We start from the raw sequence: 14,582 nt of genomic DNA, 5'->3' as shown, positions 1-14,582 counted from the left end.
TTCTTTTCCTCAGTCTACTGTGCCTCATAGAAAGACGATTTTTTTTCTCATGAAGAAATGTTAGGGGGTGGATTTGGAAGTATGTGCATGCAAGTATATTAAAAGGAGCCTCTAAGCAAAACTTAAAATCAAAAGAAAGGCTCTTTCACCATTTGCTTGATACAGATATGTAATGCTACCCTTACTTATTAAATCACTGAGGTGGCACTGAATTATTAAAAAAATATGAATATCGCCCTAATGCCAATATCCAACTATGATGGACAAAAGACTCTCTAACAGTTTAAAGTTAGAAAGTGTATGTTTAATTATGACGCCGGGCAGCGTGCAGGATAGCTCCCAAACACACACGCACCTACAGAAGATCACAGGGTCTTTTTATGTACAGAAGTATTGAATACCCAAAACACAAATGTATATTCATGACTTTAGTACAACCCATTCCCCGCTTTGTATGGTAATTAGCCAAAAGCTATTAAGCATGCGTGGTTTGTTCTTTGAAATGGGTCGGTGGTCTTTTTTATGGGGCAGGGTCTCAAAATGATGAAGTAAGTGAGTCTTCTTCACTTTGACTTTTTAACCTTTTAGTGTTGTGTGACAACTGAATCCTGTTTTCCTAGGAGTATTTGATTTATGAATTCATTGTCCTTCTTGAAGCCTATTGATTAGTCAGAATACACAAACATAAGTTGACAGGCCTCATGATTTATCAGTTCCTTAAATCTGGCTTCTGCTTATCAAAAGGGAAGTCTATCTGTCTTACTTCAGCAATATCTGGTTAAACTAAAATCTTTAATTCTTCAAAATTAATGTTTCATTTCCCCACTTCCTCTTTAAAGTGAGTAAATTCTTTTACTTAATATATAGTCTTCTTCATCTAGCTAAGTTGTACAACTAGTGTCTCTCAAGACCAATCCATACCAATCCATACGCTTTCGATAGTGAAGTTAAGGCTGTTACTCTTCGTAGCATCCTCCAATTCCAAATAAGTATCACTACAGATAAAACTAAACTTATACTAACTAAAATAAGTAACACAACTATAGGGTGGACTAAGGTATTTAGTATACTGGTTGCTGTCGGAGACCACCCAAAAAGCTCATCCCACCAAAGATGAGACACATGTTCTTCAAGCCTTTTTAAAAACTCCTTTGATGGTCTCTGTGTCATGGTGTATTGTAATTAACATCTTTTTCTCCGTTTCCTTAATTTTTTTTAAGATTTCTCTCAATTCAGGATGTCTCATCAATTGAGTGACTAGAGTCAGATTCATTCTTATGGGCACAGGCAGTATTTTCTCCACAGTGGTTAGGTTAGTCTTTATATATTGATGTGATACTACAGGTGCTTGATAGGAAAAATCACATCTCCTAATTCTAACAAAATTGCAAACACACAAATTGAATTGTGTCTCTTTTACAATTTGGTTATTTACTCTTATGATGGGGCATGCTGTCCTTAGACAGACGCACCCCTGTCTTGTATACACCAATGAAGTTTTCTGTTTGCCTGGATGTGTTTCAAAGTGACAAATATTTTGGTCTGTATCTAAACAAGTGTCTTTGTCACTTTCTAATGTCTTTTCACATATGTATCTTAGTTGTCTCTTTGCAGTACAGGGTTCTAGATTAACAGTTTGCTATTTTCTTTCAATTTCTCCTACCCACATCTTGTGTTCAGAAGGGTACAATACAGCTCCTTCATGGTTTAACCCTAAGGGCACTATTGGGTGTTTTAGGTCTACTGAGGCATCATGTATGGTTAAAACAAAGGCTGTCACTATACTAGTCTCAGGGTTATAGGTGAAATTGACTAACACCTACCAAGACTGAAGCTCTTTCTCCATATTAGAGGCATTGTCCCAAATAATTTTGCAAATTTCGGCAGGAAATGTTCCTTCTCTATCTTCTCTGATAACTGCAGCAGCCACTGATTGAATTCACAGTTGTGCCTGAGTACATCCTAGAGGCAGTGAAGTGTTTTCACTAGCTGTACCTAGCGCATTAATTATTGCCTCATGATCTCGCTCTTCTGTGTTTTCTCATTCTGGTACTATTTGGGTCAATTTCCAATGATTGTTACCCAGTGCAAGTAGAGAGGATTGCAAAGGTTGCTGTAGTTGAACTAAATCATTCCTTACTGAGGCTAATTTATTCCTCAGTACTTCAGAATCTATGGTATTTAGGACTCCCAATCTTGTTCTTAGCAATCTGGTGAGATCCTTCTTACTTCTAAAATTAGAAGGCATACTTTTTTGGAGCTAAGTGGTCCAGTCCAAAAAGGAGTTCTTGAGAGATGGAGCACATTCTGGTTATTTACTTGTACTCTCATTTTTACTCGTTTTAAAGACCACTTTGGGTTAATTATCAGCTCAATTTTGGTCTTATTGCACACTCTTCTATTTTGAGTCTAAACTGAGGGCATTTACTCGAGTAATTGTTACAGCATTTAGGACTAATTCAGATGGGTTTCATGGGTGGGTGGTAAGCCTCATGGAACCCGTCCTGTACAAATGCATACTTACAACCCCACACATTTCTTTTTTCCCACAAGCTTGCATTCGTGACTTTTAGCATCTTATTTAAAGCCATATGAGAGTAAGCATCGTAAGCTCTCCCTTCACACCTGTTTATCTCAGTCACATTGTACCTATGTGGTATTGCGTTGATTCTTGTTATAGTTACAGTAATTACTGCAATAATTACAATTTTCCACATAATGTCCATGATAACTACTAGTCTATCTATTTGTAGTTCTGAGTGAGCTTCAGCTTCAGTTTGTTATCGCCTGGTGTGATCTTCCAGATTCCTTCTGGGGCTTTCTTCACTCGGGAGTGATGGATCCAGGCTTTCTGTTCTTTGATCTTGATTGCAGTGAAGGTAGTAAGAAGCACCTGGAATGGTCTTTCTCACTGTGGTTTCAAGGTCTTTTCTGCAAAAGACTTAACATATACATACTGGCCCATCTAATTCTCTGTTTTGAGCTCCGACCGCATATTTCTCAATTTCTCTAAGTTGTCTATTCAGGGCCTCTATATACCTATGTAGGGTCTCTTCCCCTACTTGCATAGGTGTTATTCCTTCTTGAACTGCATATGGCCTTCTATACAGTATTTCAAGAGGGCTTAGTTTTTCTTTTGCCCTTGGTTTTGTCTGAATTTGCAATAATGCCAATGGGAAAGCCTGGGGCCAGGGCAAATTTACTTCTTGCCCCAATCTCACAATTTGTTGTTTAATCAAGTGGTTCATTTTTTCCACTTGACCGCTAGATTGAGGGTGGTATGGGGTATGCAATTCCTAATCTATTCCCAGGTGATTACTTATTTGCTGCACAATTTTTGAAATAAAGTGTGGCCCTCTATCTGAGGATATGGTGGCTGGAACTCCAAACCTCAGTATTATTTCTTGCAACAGTGCTTTGGTTACCTCTCGGGCCTTAGCTGTTCTGGCAGGAAAGGCTTCTGGCCATCCTGAAAAGGTATCGGTTAACACCAGTAGGTAACGATATGCTCCTTTCTTGGGCAGCTCTGTAAAGTCAATTTGCCATTGTTGCCCAGGTCCACAGCCCTTCCCAATTTGTCCTACTTTAGGCTTTGGAGTATTTTTGGGATTAGTTTGGAGGCAAAGGCTACACTGACGAGTTACTTGTATCACTGTGCCCTGCAATTTCCTGGCCAGGATCCTTTCTTTTAAATGGTTGTACAGGGCATCTATTCCCCAGTGTGTTTTCTCATGCTCCCTCTGTACTAATGCTCACAACAAATAGGAGGGTGCTACAAGTTTCCCTTCTTCTGTTACAGCCCATCCCTCCTGGTTATAACTTGCTTTTTCTGCTTTAATGAGTTTCTTATCTTTTTTATTGTATATTGGCTTACTCTCAATAGAAATTTTTTCATCTGGAATTAATGCTGCTTCAATTGTCTCATCAGGTATCTCACTTTTTGCTGCTTCTTTTGCCTCTCTATCCACCAGCATATTCCCTTCTTCTAATTCTGAGCTCACCTTCTGGTGTGCGTTGATATGCATGATGGCTACCTTCTCAGGTAATTGTACTGCCTCCAACAGTCTCAATATTTCTTGTGCATGTTTAATATCCTTCCCTTGTGAGTTTAACAGTCCTCTCTCTCTCCAAATGGCTCCGTGGGCATGCACAACTCCAAATGCATATCTTGAGTCTGTGAAGATATTAATTCTTTTTTCTTCTGCCAGCTCTAGGGCTCGAATTAAGGCTATTATCTCGGCCTTTTGTGCAGAGGTATTCGTTGGTGATGGTTTGGACTCTATTACCTCTCTGCTTGTGGTAATTGCATACCTAGCATGCCTCTTCCTACTGATGACATAGCTGCTCCCATCAGTAAACCAGGTTTTGGCATTTTCAAGTGGGCTATCTTTATCCGGGCGACTGGAGTAGGTGGCTTTAATGCTCTCCGGGCAATCATGGATCACTGGTTCTCCCATACTTCCGCTGAGGAAGGAAGCTGGGTTCACAATGTTAGTTACTACAATCTCAACGTCATCCTGTTCCACCAGTATAGCTTGGTACTTCAGGAATCTCTGTGGGGAGAGCCAATGCCCCCCTTTTGCTTCCAGGACTGTAGACACTGTGTGAGACACTAGCACTGTCATCTTCTGGCCCAGGGTGAACTTGCGTGCCTCTTGGATGTTCACTGCCACCACTGCAACGGCTCTGAGGCACCCTGGCCACCCCTTAGCTGCCGTATCTAGCTGCTTAGAGAGGTAGGCAACTACCCTTCGATACGGGCCCAGGTTTTGTGCTAGTATCTCTAAAGCGATCCCTTGCTTCTCGTGAGAAAACAAAAAGAATGGCCTACTTACATCTGGAAGTCCCAAGGCTGGTGCTGACATGAGGGCCTTCTTTAGCTGGTCAAAGGCTCGAGCTGCTTCTTTGGTCCACTGAAGATCTCTGCTTCCTTCCGTGACCAAGACATACAGAGGTTCCACAGTCTGCACCATCCTGTCATGCCTAAGAAGGTTCTCAGTTTTTTCACTGTCTGAGGCTTTGGGGTCTGGCATATTGCCTCGTTACGATTTTGCCTTAAGGTTCTCTGTCCAGCACTCACTTCATAGCTTAGGTAAATTACTGTTTGTCTTACCATTTGGGCTTACTTCTGGGACACCCAATACCCCTGCAGGCCTAAAAAGTTTAGGAGGCTTACCGTCCAGTCTACACGTTTCCTGGGTCTGGGTGGCTATTAGGAGGTTATCTACATACTGGAGCAACTGTCCTTCTCCTGGTGGAGGTTCCCAAGACTCCAAATCCTTTGCAAGCTGTTCCCCAAATATGGTGGGAGAGTTTTGGTACTTTTGAGGCAAACACACCATGTGAGCTGAGTTTTTCATCCAGTTTTGGGGTTCTCCCACTCAAATGCAAAGATTTTTTGGCTGGCTTCATGGAGAGGGAGGCAAAAGAAAGCATCTTTCAAATCTGAAACAGTAAACCAGGTTAGTTCAGGGATTAAATGAGTTAACAATATATAAGGGTTAGCAACTACTGGATACAAGTCTTCAGTTACCTTATTGACAGCCTTTAAGTCTTGTACTAGCTTGTATGATCTGTTAGGCTTCTTCACTGGCAAGATAGGAGTGTTAAAGTCAGACTGACACTCTTTTAGTAGTCCTATCTTCAAAAGTTTTCAATAATTGGACTAATCCCTTCTCTGTCTTCCTTCTTTAGGGGATATTGTTTAACTTTTACTGGCTGCCTTCTTTCTTTAAGTTTGACTGATATTGATAATGCATTCTTTGCTTTGCTTGGTATGTCAGAAGCCCACACCCCAGGAAACACTTGATCTATTATTTTCCTGAAATTCTTTTTTTCATTGGCAACTTCAATTTTTTTGGTTATCATTATTAAGCTTAACAGTTCTACATATTGTTGATCTTTTACCTCCAAAATAATTTTCCTATTCTTAAATATTATTTTTGTCTCCAGCTGCTCTAGCAGATCTCTGCCCAAAAGTGCAGATGGAGCATTAGGCATATAAAAAAATCAATGAATTCTCCATTGTTTTCCAATTTATACTTAAATGGTTTGCAAAAAAATAAGCTCTTTCAGATTGGCCAGTCGCTCCTTTTACTATAACATAGTCATTGGTTACAGGTATTAGGGCCATATTCAGCACTGAAAATGTTGCCCTTGTGTCTATTAAGAATTCTCGGGGTTTTTGGTTTTTTTGTTTGTTTGTTTTTTTGGTTTTTTTGAAATGCTTTTTGATCTTATTCTAATTCTTAAGTTTCACTTGGTATTCTTCGGGTACAAAAATATGCTGGCCACACTCAACTTTAGGAATTTGTACTGGTTTCTTTCAGATCTCTGAAATCCCATTTTCCAGCAACTCAAATATTTTACCGTTGCGTAGGCTTATCGTTCCACTCTTAGGTACTAGCCACCTGTACCTTTATCGACCCACGAGCCTTGACAGACTGCACCACGAAGCACAGTCCGCTGATTACAGTAGCAGCCCCTCTTTGGGCAGGGGAACTCTTTGAACCAGCCTCCCAATTTTTGTGCCTCCTATTCCTGGACATATATCAAAATCAACACAAGAGAGAAAAAACAAAGAAACAAAACTAAACAAAAACTAGTTTGTTAACTTTAAAAGGGAAAAAGTTAGCTGTACTTTCAGCTGTTGAGGAAAGAATTACGGTTAAAAAGCAAAAAAAAAGGAAAAATCAAAACAAGGCTCGAGGCATAAAAAGCAAAAAAGAATTCTTTTCAAAATAAGGCTCGAAGCATTACCTGTTGTGAAAAGAACTTATGGTTAAGAAAAGGATAAACGTCTTTTTATTAAAGCAAACAAACAAAAAGCAGGAACAGACAAACGAAAACTTTTCCAATCAGTCAGGCACAGTTTTAGTTTCGCAAAGGAAGCAGCCAAGGTGGGGGGGAGATCCTCTATGATTCTGAATACATTCTTAAAATCTCACAGACTTCGGCTGGGACACAGCACAGACCCTCCTGCAGGAAAGCTGGGGCGGGGCTCGATCCCACACTCCCCCTTTGCTCTTCTGCAGTTGCAGCCGAGGACTACTGCACTTTGAAGATATTATCACACACTCTGGCAATTGCAAACTTCCATTCGCCAGAAATCTCTCCGCGTTTTACAAAGAGCTGGGAAACATAGCCTTAGGCTGTAAGTTCAGCCTGTTGTCTGACTACCAAGGTGACACTAAGTACCCTTGATCACCGGCTATGTCAGGCATGGATGCGAAGAGACGGAAAAAAACCTCCTTGCCTGTTTTGTTCCTTTTTTTTTCTTTTTCTTTTTTTTTTTTTCCTTTTTTTTCTCTCTCTTTTTTTTTTATTTTTTTTTTTCCCTCTCTACAAACAGTAAACAGCTTATTCACTCACGGCGCTTTTCTACTGAACAACAAACTGATTGAAGTCACACTATCAGTTAAACGATCAAAGCTAGCACACAGCCTTTCCGTGAGACGCCACAGCTTTCCCAAATCCCTCCGCCTTCTCCGACAGAGGTATCCCTCCGCCGATGAGCGGGGGTTTTAAAATCTCTTACGTGTTCTAAAAATACTTACAGAGATTAGTAGCACATTCCAAAATTACACAAACCGAAACGACTACTTCACAAGCTTTCACAAACCGCAACACAAACGGTACAAAATTGATCCACAATCACAAAACCTCGGGATCACCAAACAGACACAGGTCTGCCCGCAATACACACACATCTGGTGCACGGGAGCACGACTCAAAACGGGACTCTTTGCATTTCAAAACTCAGGCTAGCCCCTCAGATTATGCATTACCAAGGTGCACTTTTAAACTACAAGTCGAAACTGGAGCTAGTACTGCTTTAAAACCAACAAGACTCAAGACCGGCGGCTCTGCTGCCGCCGTTGCTGCCCCTCCACTCGGGATGCAGCCACCAACTACTAGGTTCTTTACCTGGAAACAAAACAACCATCCACAATACTCTGCGGAGTTTTTCCAAAACTGATTCAGGCCTCTGCTTTGCATAAGACGTCTCTTATGACTTACAAGCTGCCTCTATTCAAAAGTACCTGTCTTCAGTATTTGTTCTTTATTTTATTTTTTTAAACATACCTTTTTTGTCCGTGGTTCCAGCAGGCTCTGGTCTGTCTCCGGGGGTGTCAGGGGGGTCGCAGGAGCCCTCCACCCAGAAAATCCTGGGGGGCGCCCAAAAGGGTCCTAGACCCCGATGGCCCCCACGGCGAGAGAGAGCATCTCCTGCGTAGCTCGCCAAAATGAATTATTAAAAAAATATGAATATCGCCCTAATGCCAATATCCAACTATGATGGACAAAAGACTCTCTAACAGTTTAAAGTTAGAAAGTGTATGTTTAATTACGACGCCGGGCAGCGTGCGGGATAGCTCCCAAACACACACGCACCTACAGAAGATCACAGGGTCTTTTTATGTACAGAAGTATTGAATACCCAAAACACAAATGTATATTCATGACTTTAGTACAACCCATTCCCCGCTTTGTATGGTAATTAGCCAAAAGCTATTAAGCATGCGTGGTTTGTTCTTTGAAATGGGTCGGTGGTCTTTTTTATGGGGCAGGGTCTCAAAATGATGAAGTAAGTGAGTCTTCTTTGCTTTGACTTTTTAACCTTTTAGTGTTGTGTGACAACTGAATCCTGTTTTCCTAGGAGTATTTGATTTATGAATTCATTGTCCTTCTTGAAGCCTATTGATTAGTCAGAATACACAAACATAAGTTGACAGGCCTCATGATTTATCAGTTCCTTAAATCTGGCTTCTGCTTATCAAAAGGGAAGTCTATCTGTCTTACTTCAGCAATATCTGGTTAAACTAAAATCTTTAATTCTTCAAAATTAATGTTTCAGCACTTTATATGTCTCATATGTGAGCAGGACATTTTAAATACCTGCCTAAACATTGCACTGACATAGAGGTGTTATTCTAAACACACAGAGAAGTAGTATCTCTTGTAGTTTACCACCATTACCTGTCTTGCATTTTGACCAACATCGTCTACGATTGTGTCTTTTCAGGCAGAAATGTCCTTCTTAGGCATCAGTTGACAAGCTCAGGTTACTAGCTCCAAGCTCATGCCATTTCTTACTGCCACAGATATCAGGTTGTAGCTCTTACTTAAAAATTGCTTGGCTGCTTGGTCTGGCCAAGTGTTGTTCCTAAGAAGTATCCTGCATCTTTATGGCAGTGTTCCACAAGCACTCATCCTTGGTTCTCGGTTCCCTTGAGCCTCATTGCCTGCGCCTCCCCACTCAGCCAATATTTTTTTATTTCACATAAATTGTGCACTTAAATAACAGCCTGAACTTCATTTGTCACCTTTGCCTGTGATTGCTAAGTATTAATTACTCAACACTTAGTGTACTTGTGGTTACCCTTGTTGCCCAGTGATAGATGACAAGTAAAGGCTACTGATTTCCTGTACGGAAATAGCAGATTGCAGTACTGCTTATATGAAAATCTTCAGCACTGTGTCCAGTCATTTTCAGTTGTAGATGAATTTTGAGTGTTTTTTGTTATGTGAAAATGTTCAGTTCCACCTTTCCTTCCTCATACTCCATATATGTGCAAAATGTTTACTGCCATGAAGGAAGTTAATTAATGAAAAGTACTTCAGTAAGTTCTGTTGTCATCAAACACATTCACTAATTTTAGGTGTTCCTGATAGACCATATTGTCTAGATACTTGAAATGTCACAAGATGCCTGAAGCTTTGTAATTAATTCCGGCATGAATACTTGCAGTGTTTTACAGGTCTGCTTTTGTTGTCTTTCACAAGTGTGGATTACATAGTGAACTTCACAAATCACTTTGAGACCAGTTTAACCTGAATCACAGAATCATTTAGGTTGGAGAAGACCTCATTAGGGCTGAACTTTGACCACTCACCACCTTCTCAACAAGACCATAGCACCTAGTTGCTACATGGAGACATTTCTTGAATACCTTCAGGAGTGGTGAATGCACCACCTCCCTGGACAGTGTGTTCAGTACTTAACAGCTCTTTACATGAAGAAATTCCTCCTGATGTCCAGCCTGAACCTTCCCTGGCACCATTTGAACTATATACTCTTGTCCAGTCCCTGATTGTCTGGGAGAAAAGGCCAATCCCCACCTGGCTACACCCTTCTTTCAGGTGGTTGTAGAGAGCAATAAGGTCCCAATGATCCTCCTTTTCTCCAGGCTACACAGCCCCAGCTCCCTCAGCCAGTCCTCATAGGACTTGTGCTCCAGATGCTTCACCAGCTCTGCTGTCCTTCTCTGGACCCGCTCCAGCACCTCAGTGTCCTTCCTGAAGGAGAGGGCCCAGAAATTAAGACAGTATTAAAGGTGTGGTCTCCCTAGTGCCAAGGACACAGAGAATATCACTGCCCTGGTCCTGCTGGCCACACTATTGCTGATCCAGGCCAGGATGCCGGTGGCCTTCTTGGCCACCTGGCACACACTGTCTAACGTTTAGCTGTCTGTTGACCAGAAATCTAAACAGTCTAATGCACAAGTCTAAAACAGTTACAGAATAGAGGCAGAGAGTAAGATTGGACTTGCTGCAGATTCCTCAGGAACCCAAGGAAAGCAATTCTAATTGGAACCTTGACTGCTCATAAACTTTTGGAGAAATTGATGAGCAGAGATGAGAAGGAGGTGTGAATATAATTTTAAAAGGTAGGACTACTGTTCATGAGTCATTATTAAGATGAGATTTCCTTTTCTTAGTACAGGTCATATTTGTGTATTGTCTGCAAGATGCAGTATGTTATCTTTTTGGATTGACTTAGAATGTTTTTATTTGTATAGGTGTATTAGTACTTATTCACAAGTCTTTCAGGTTCACTAAAACAGTGGGCATGGAACTTCAGGATGGTCCTGTGTTTTTTAGAAAATCCAAGTGAAGAAAGAATACTGACTGCTTTATGTAGATCATTAGGGGCATAAAATAGAGGTGAATAAGCAGGAAGACTTAGGAAAATAATGATACAAAGGGAGGTCAGTTACTTATCTTGGTTAACAATTCTGCTTTTAGAAACATCTAAGATCTTCACAAACTACGAAGAAACGTTTGCCAGTGCTGTTAAGTGTTGTGCTTATTGCCTCATATGGTTCCACTGTCTGTCTGGGATCAATTATTTGTTGCACTACCTGTAGCAACCACTTTTGACTGGCCTGAGTAATGAAGTTGAAAGTAACTTGGTGTGGGTAAAATCAGAAAGGATAAGAAGTGCATGATCATTTTAGTTTCCTACAGCCAGGTGTAATGGCCTGTGGAAATGAGTGAATGTTTGCAAATAATAGACTGGAGAGTGTAGATTCTGCATATGTTAGACTTAGTGTAACTGCTTCTAACCTTTCTGGGTGTTTTGCACAGGTTAATATTCAGCCTTCTGAATGGCACCACTCCATACTGCTGCCACAGACCTGGTTAGGATTTATGAGTCGAACCTACAGTGCAGTCCTGCAGGTAATTTCAAGGTGTATAATATTGTGGACATTAATGCTTATTCAAGTGGTATGGGTTTTAATTTTACCAGCAAGAACACTCCTACAAGTTACAAAAAACTAAAGCCTGAGGTGCTTAATTGTAACATTTATAAAAAAGAATTAAAAATGAGTCTTCAGCTACTGAAAGCACAATCTGGGATACTTCTTAGAAGTGCAGTTTCTATTTACAGTTCAGGTTCATGTGTCAACTTGCAAAATGTGTCAATTTTTAGAACTTTTAGAAGATGAAATTTTAGCTAGAGTTCTAACCTATTGCTTGGGTAAGAAGTTTGTAATAGAAATACCACAAAGGAGACAGAAGCTATTGAGGGATGATTCTTTAAAAAGAACTTCCCCTTAATCTGCATGTAATCCTGCTGCACTGTATGAGGCTTCTCTTTCAATTCTTTCAACCCTATCTAATGATTAGGAAATAGCTTAAATTCTCTCTTTCATTAGGTTAGCTGACCTGATATCTAGACCAATGTAGTATAATTTGATTTTCAACTGGAAAATTATCTAAAAAAGGTTTAGAAAATTGCATCCTTCTAGAATGCTGTCTTTGTGCTTACTAGAAGGGCTTATTTGTTTGTATTTCCAGGCCACATCAGCTGTTTTCAGCACTAGCAGATTGCTGAACGAATTCTATAAGCTTTGACTGCTCCTTGTTTTGCTGTGCAGCAAAACATACACTTCTCTCACATTTTCAAAACAAATTTTATCTTGACCATTAACAAAACGTGAGATCCTAAACCAAGCCAGCCCCATTACAAACAAAGCAGCAGCTGTTCATATTGCAGGATTAGGGCTTGGGGAACATTGTCACTTGCATTTAATTACTTTTCTATTTTGCTTCCCTTCCACGTCAAGATTTCACAAGAGGCTTAGCATGTACTAGATTTTTTTTTCTAAAGGACCTGTAGGATTTCTTGCCATTTTACAGGACAGTAGAGCCTACGTTTGTTGTTTCTTATTTAATCCTTACACTTTCGTTAGTATGTTTCATCAGAGGTGGCCAAAAGAGACCACAATATAAGGTGAGTGGTCTGGATAGTACATAATGCAGTGTTTCTAACTGCTATACTGCTTTATTTTTAGTCAGGGTGTTGTATGTAATCCTTTAATCTCTGTCAAGGGTCACTTTTTGAGTGAGACCTGGATTTTCAAGATTCACTGTGTTGTATTTTCAGGTTGGTATGTACACCACAACTACAAGCATTCAATACCAAGCATTCAATTCAGTTCAAGTAAAAACCAGCGTATGTGCCTGTATTTTTTCATTTAAGGCTTAATAATCTGCCTGGGAGCTGTAATTGACAACCTAAACAAGGTTTGTCTCCCTCTCTCGATGGGAGACAGAATGTTAAAGCAAAAGTGCTTTAGATACTTTTAGGTAACATATTTATGTTATAACATATGTTAAAAGGTGTTAGAGGGCAGAATCCATATCACCACTTTAAATGTACAGAAAGGAGGGTGTAGGAAATCACAGGGAGATCAGAGTTATGTAAAGTAAAAGAATGAGGAATTCTGTCTTAGGTAGAGCATCAAGAAAGCAATGTTTTGCTGTTACAATCTATTTTAGGTAGCAGGCTTCTAAAGCTCACTCCCTGCTTGTTGTAGCCCTTCCCAAGGGAACTTGGCTCTGCATGGTAGATGCTTCAGTATTTGTGGTCATTTATGCCATCTGCATTTTGTTTTTCTTAATGAGAACAAAAAGTTATGGATTCTTCTCCTTAATATATTGTATATTACAGTGGGATCCCCTATGCAAAGCAGTCACGGTCACTTATGAGCTAGCCCTTAGGTTAGGCTACATGTGTCACCTGAGCATTCTCTGAAGAAATCTTATGATTTAAATAAATCTTACGATTTAAGGTCCATTTCTGACTTTTTTGCAATTCTGCAGGGGAGGCAGGCAGAGCTGGAAATGCAGTTAAAACATGGAAAAGAGGATCCTGAAGAGGTGCAGTACAAACAATTTACAGCCTGGCTATGGTAAGGAAGTGCCTGTGTGCACCTGATTCACTTGTAATGGCAAGTAAGGGGTAGAGGAGGACAAGGTTTTAAAGTCTTTAATTTTGCAAGTTTAAAGACTGTATGAGTGTCTTGGTTTGGGAAGACAGGTATTTGCTAGGTAAAATTACAATCAGAGGCTCTTTGGAAAAGATTTGGGAAATAGGAGTAGCAGTTCTTTACTAGTATGTAATACAAAGCAAACAAACACAAAAAAGCCTCTCCTTCTACCACACAACTACAGCATTAATGACAAACGACAACAGTACCAAGAACCTTGAGGGCTTTGTTTCACAAAACCCAGGGCAGTTTGGTTTCGGTGTCCCTGCAGGATCCTCAGAGCACCAAGCTGAAACAGTAGAAAAAGTCCCGGGCTGGTAGCTGGGATGGCAGGGTGTCTCGGCAGGCAGGGGCAGGGTGTCCCGGCAGGCAGGGGCAGGATGTCCCGGCAGCGCAGGGGGTGCAGGATCACGCTGTAGCAAGACGAGCAGCGCTGAAGAAGCTGAAGGAGAGGCAGGGCCTGGGCCAGCTCTCGCGGGTGGCAGGGAAAACTCAGGATTCAGGCTGAACTGGTGATAGTAGATTTCTCAGGACTGGATCCTTTTGGCTACAGTGAAACTCTTCTAGCCAGCAACAGCTGTTCTTTTTTTCTCTTCGAATGCTGGAAAAAGAAAAGCACGAAGCTGCCTCAAGCTTTATCTTTTACTTTCGTTATCTCTTCTTTTTACCTTTGTCTACTTCTTTGTTTTGGTTAAGTACTCTTAAGTATCTAACACTTGGTCTCCTTGGTAACTTGTGGGGAAAAAATTCTTTAGAGAAAGAAGGAACAAACCTAACCCCCAACATTATTTAACCCGAATTTTTTTACCATACTAACATATTACATTGAGTTTTAACTGTTAAAAATATATACATATATATATGCAAGTATGGATACAGCCACATTGTCATGGGTAGTTCACCTCAAAACAAGGTCCCCTTGAGGTATGCATCGGGTCTCTCCATCCTTTTGCATCACTCACTAGGTGCAACTTGGTTCCTGAGCGAAGACAGCCCCACGGATGGGATTGTCTTTGCTGGAGG

At 40.6% G+C, this 14,582-nt stretch overlaps 1 protein-coding gene across 5 annotated transcripts in view; it reads left to right on the top strand.

Annotated features, from left to right (window-relative positions):
• Nucleotides 1-14,582, top strand: part of FOCAD (focadhesin) — a 170,857-nt gene that overhangs the window by 69,333 nt on the left and 86,942 nt on the right. For all 5 annotated transcript variants that reach the window (XM_066180782.1, XM_066180781.1, XM_066180783.1 and 2 more), the window contains 2 exons: nucleotides 11,371-11,463; nucleotides 13,393-13,481. In XM_066180782.1, the coding sequence (XP_066036879.1) occupies nucleotides 11,371-11,463; nucleotides 13,393-13,481 (182 nt within the window). The remainder of the gene's footprint in view (nucleotides 1-11,370; nucleotides 11,464-13,392; nucleotides 13,482-14,582) is intronic.

Source organism: Chamaea fasciata, unplaced genomic scaffold (assembly GCF_029207755.1).
Source record: "Chamaea fasciata isolate MVZ Bird 193981 ecotype frontalis unplaced genomic scaffold, bChaFas1.0.hap1 SCAF_4, whole genome shotgun sequence".
Lineage (NCBI taxonomy): Eukaryota > Metazoa > Chordata > Aves > Passeriformes > Sylviidae > Chamaea > Chamaea fasciata.
This window is presented reverse-complemented; position numbering and strand designations above follow the sequence as displayed.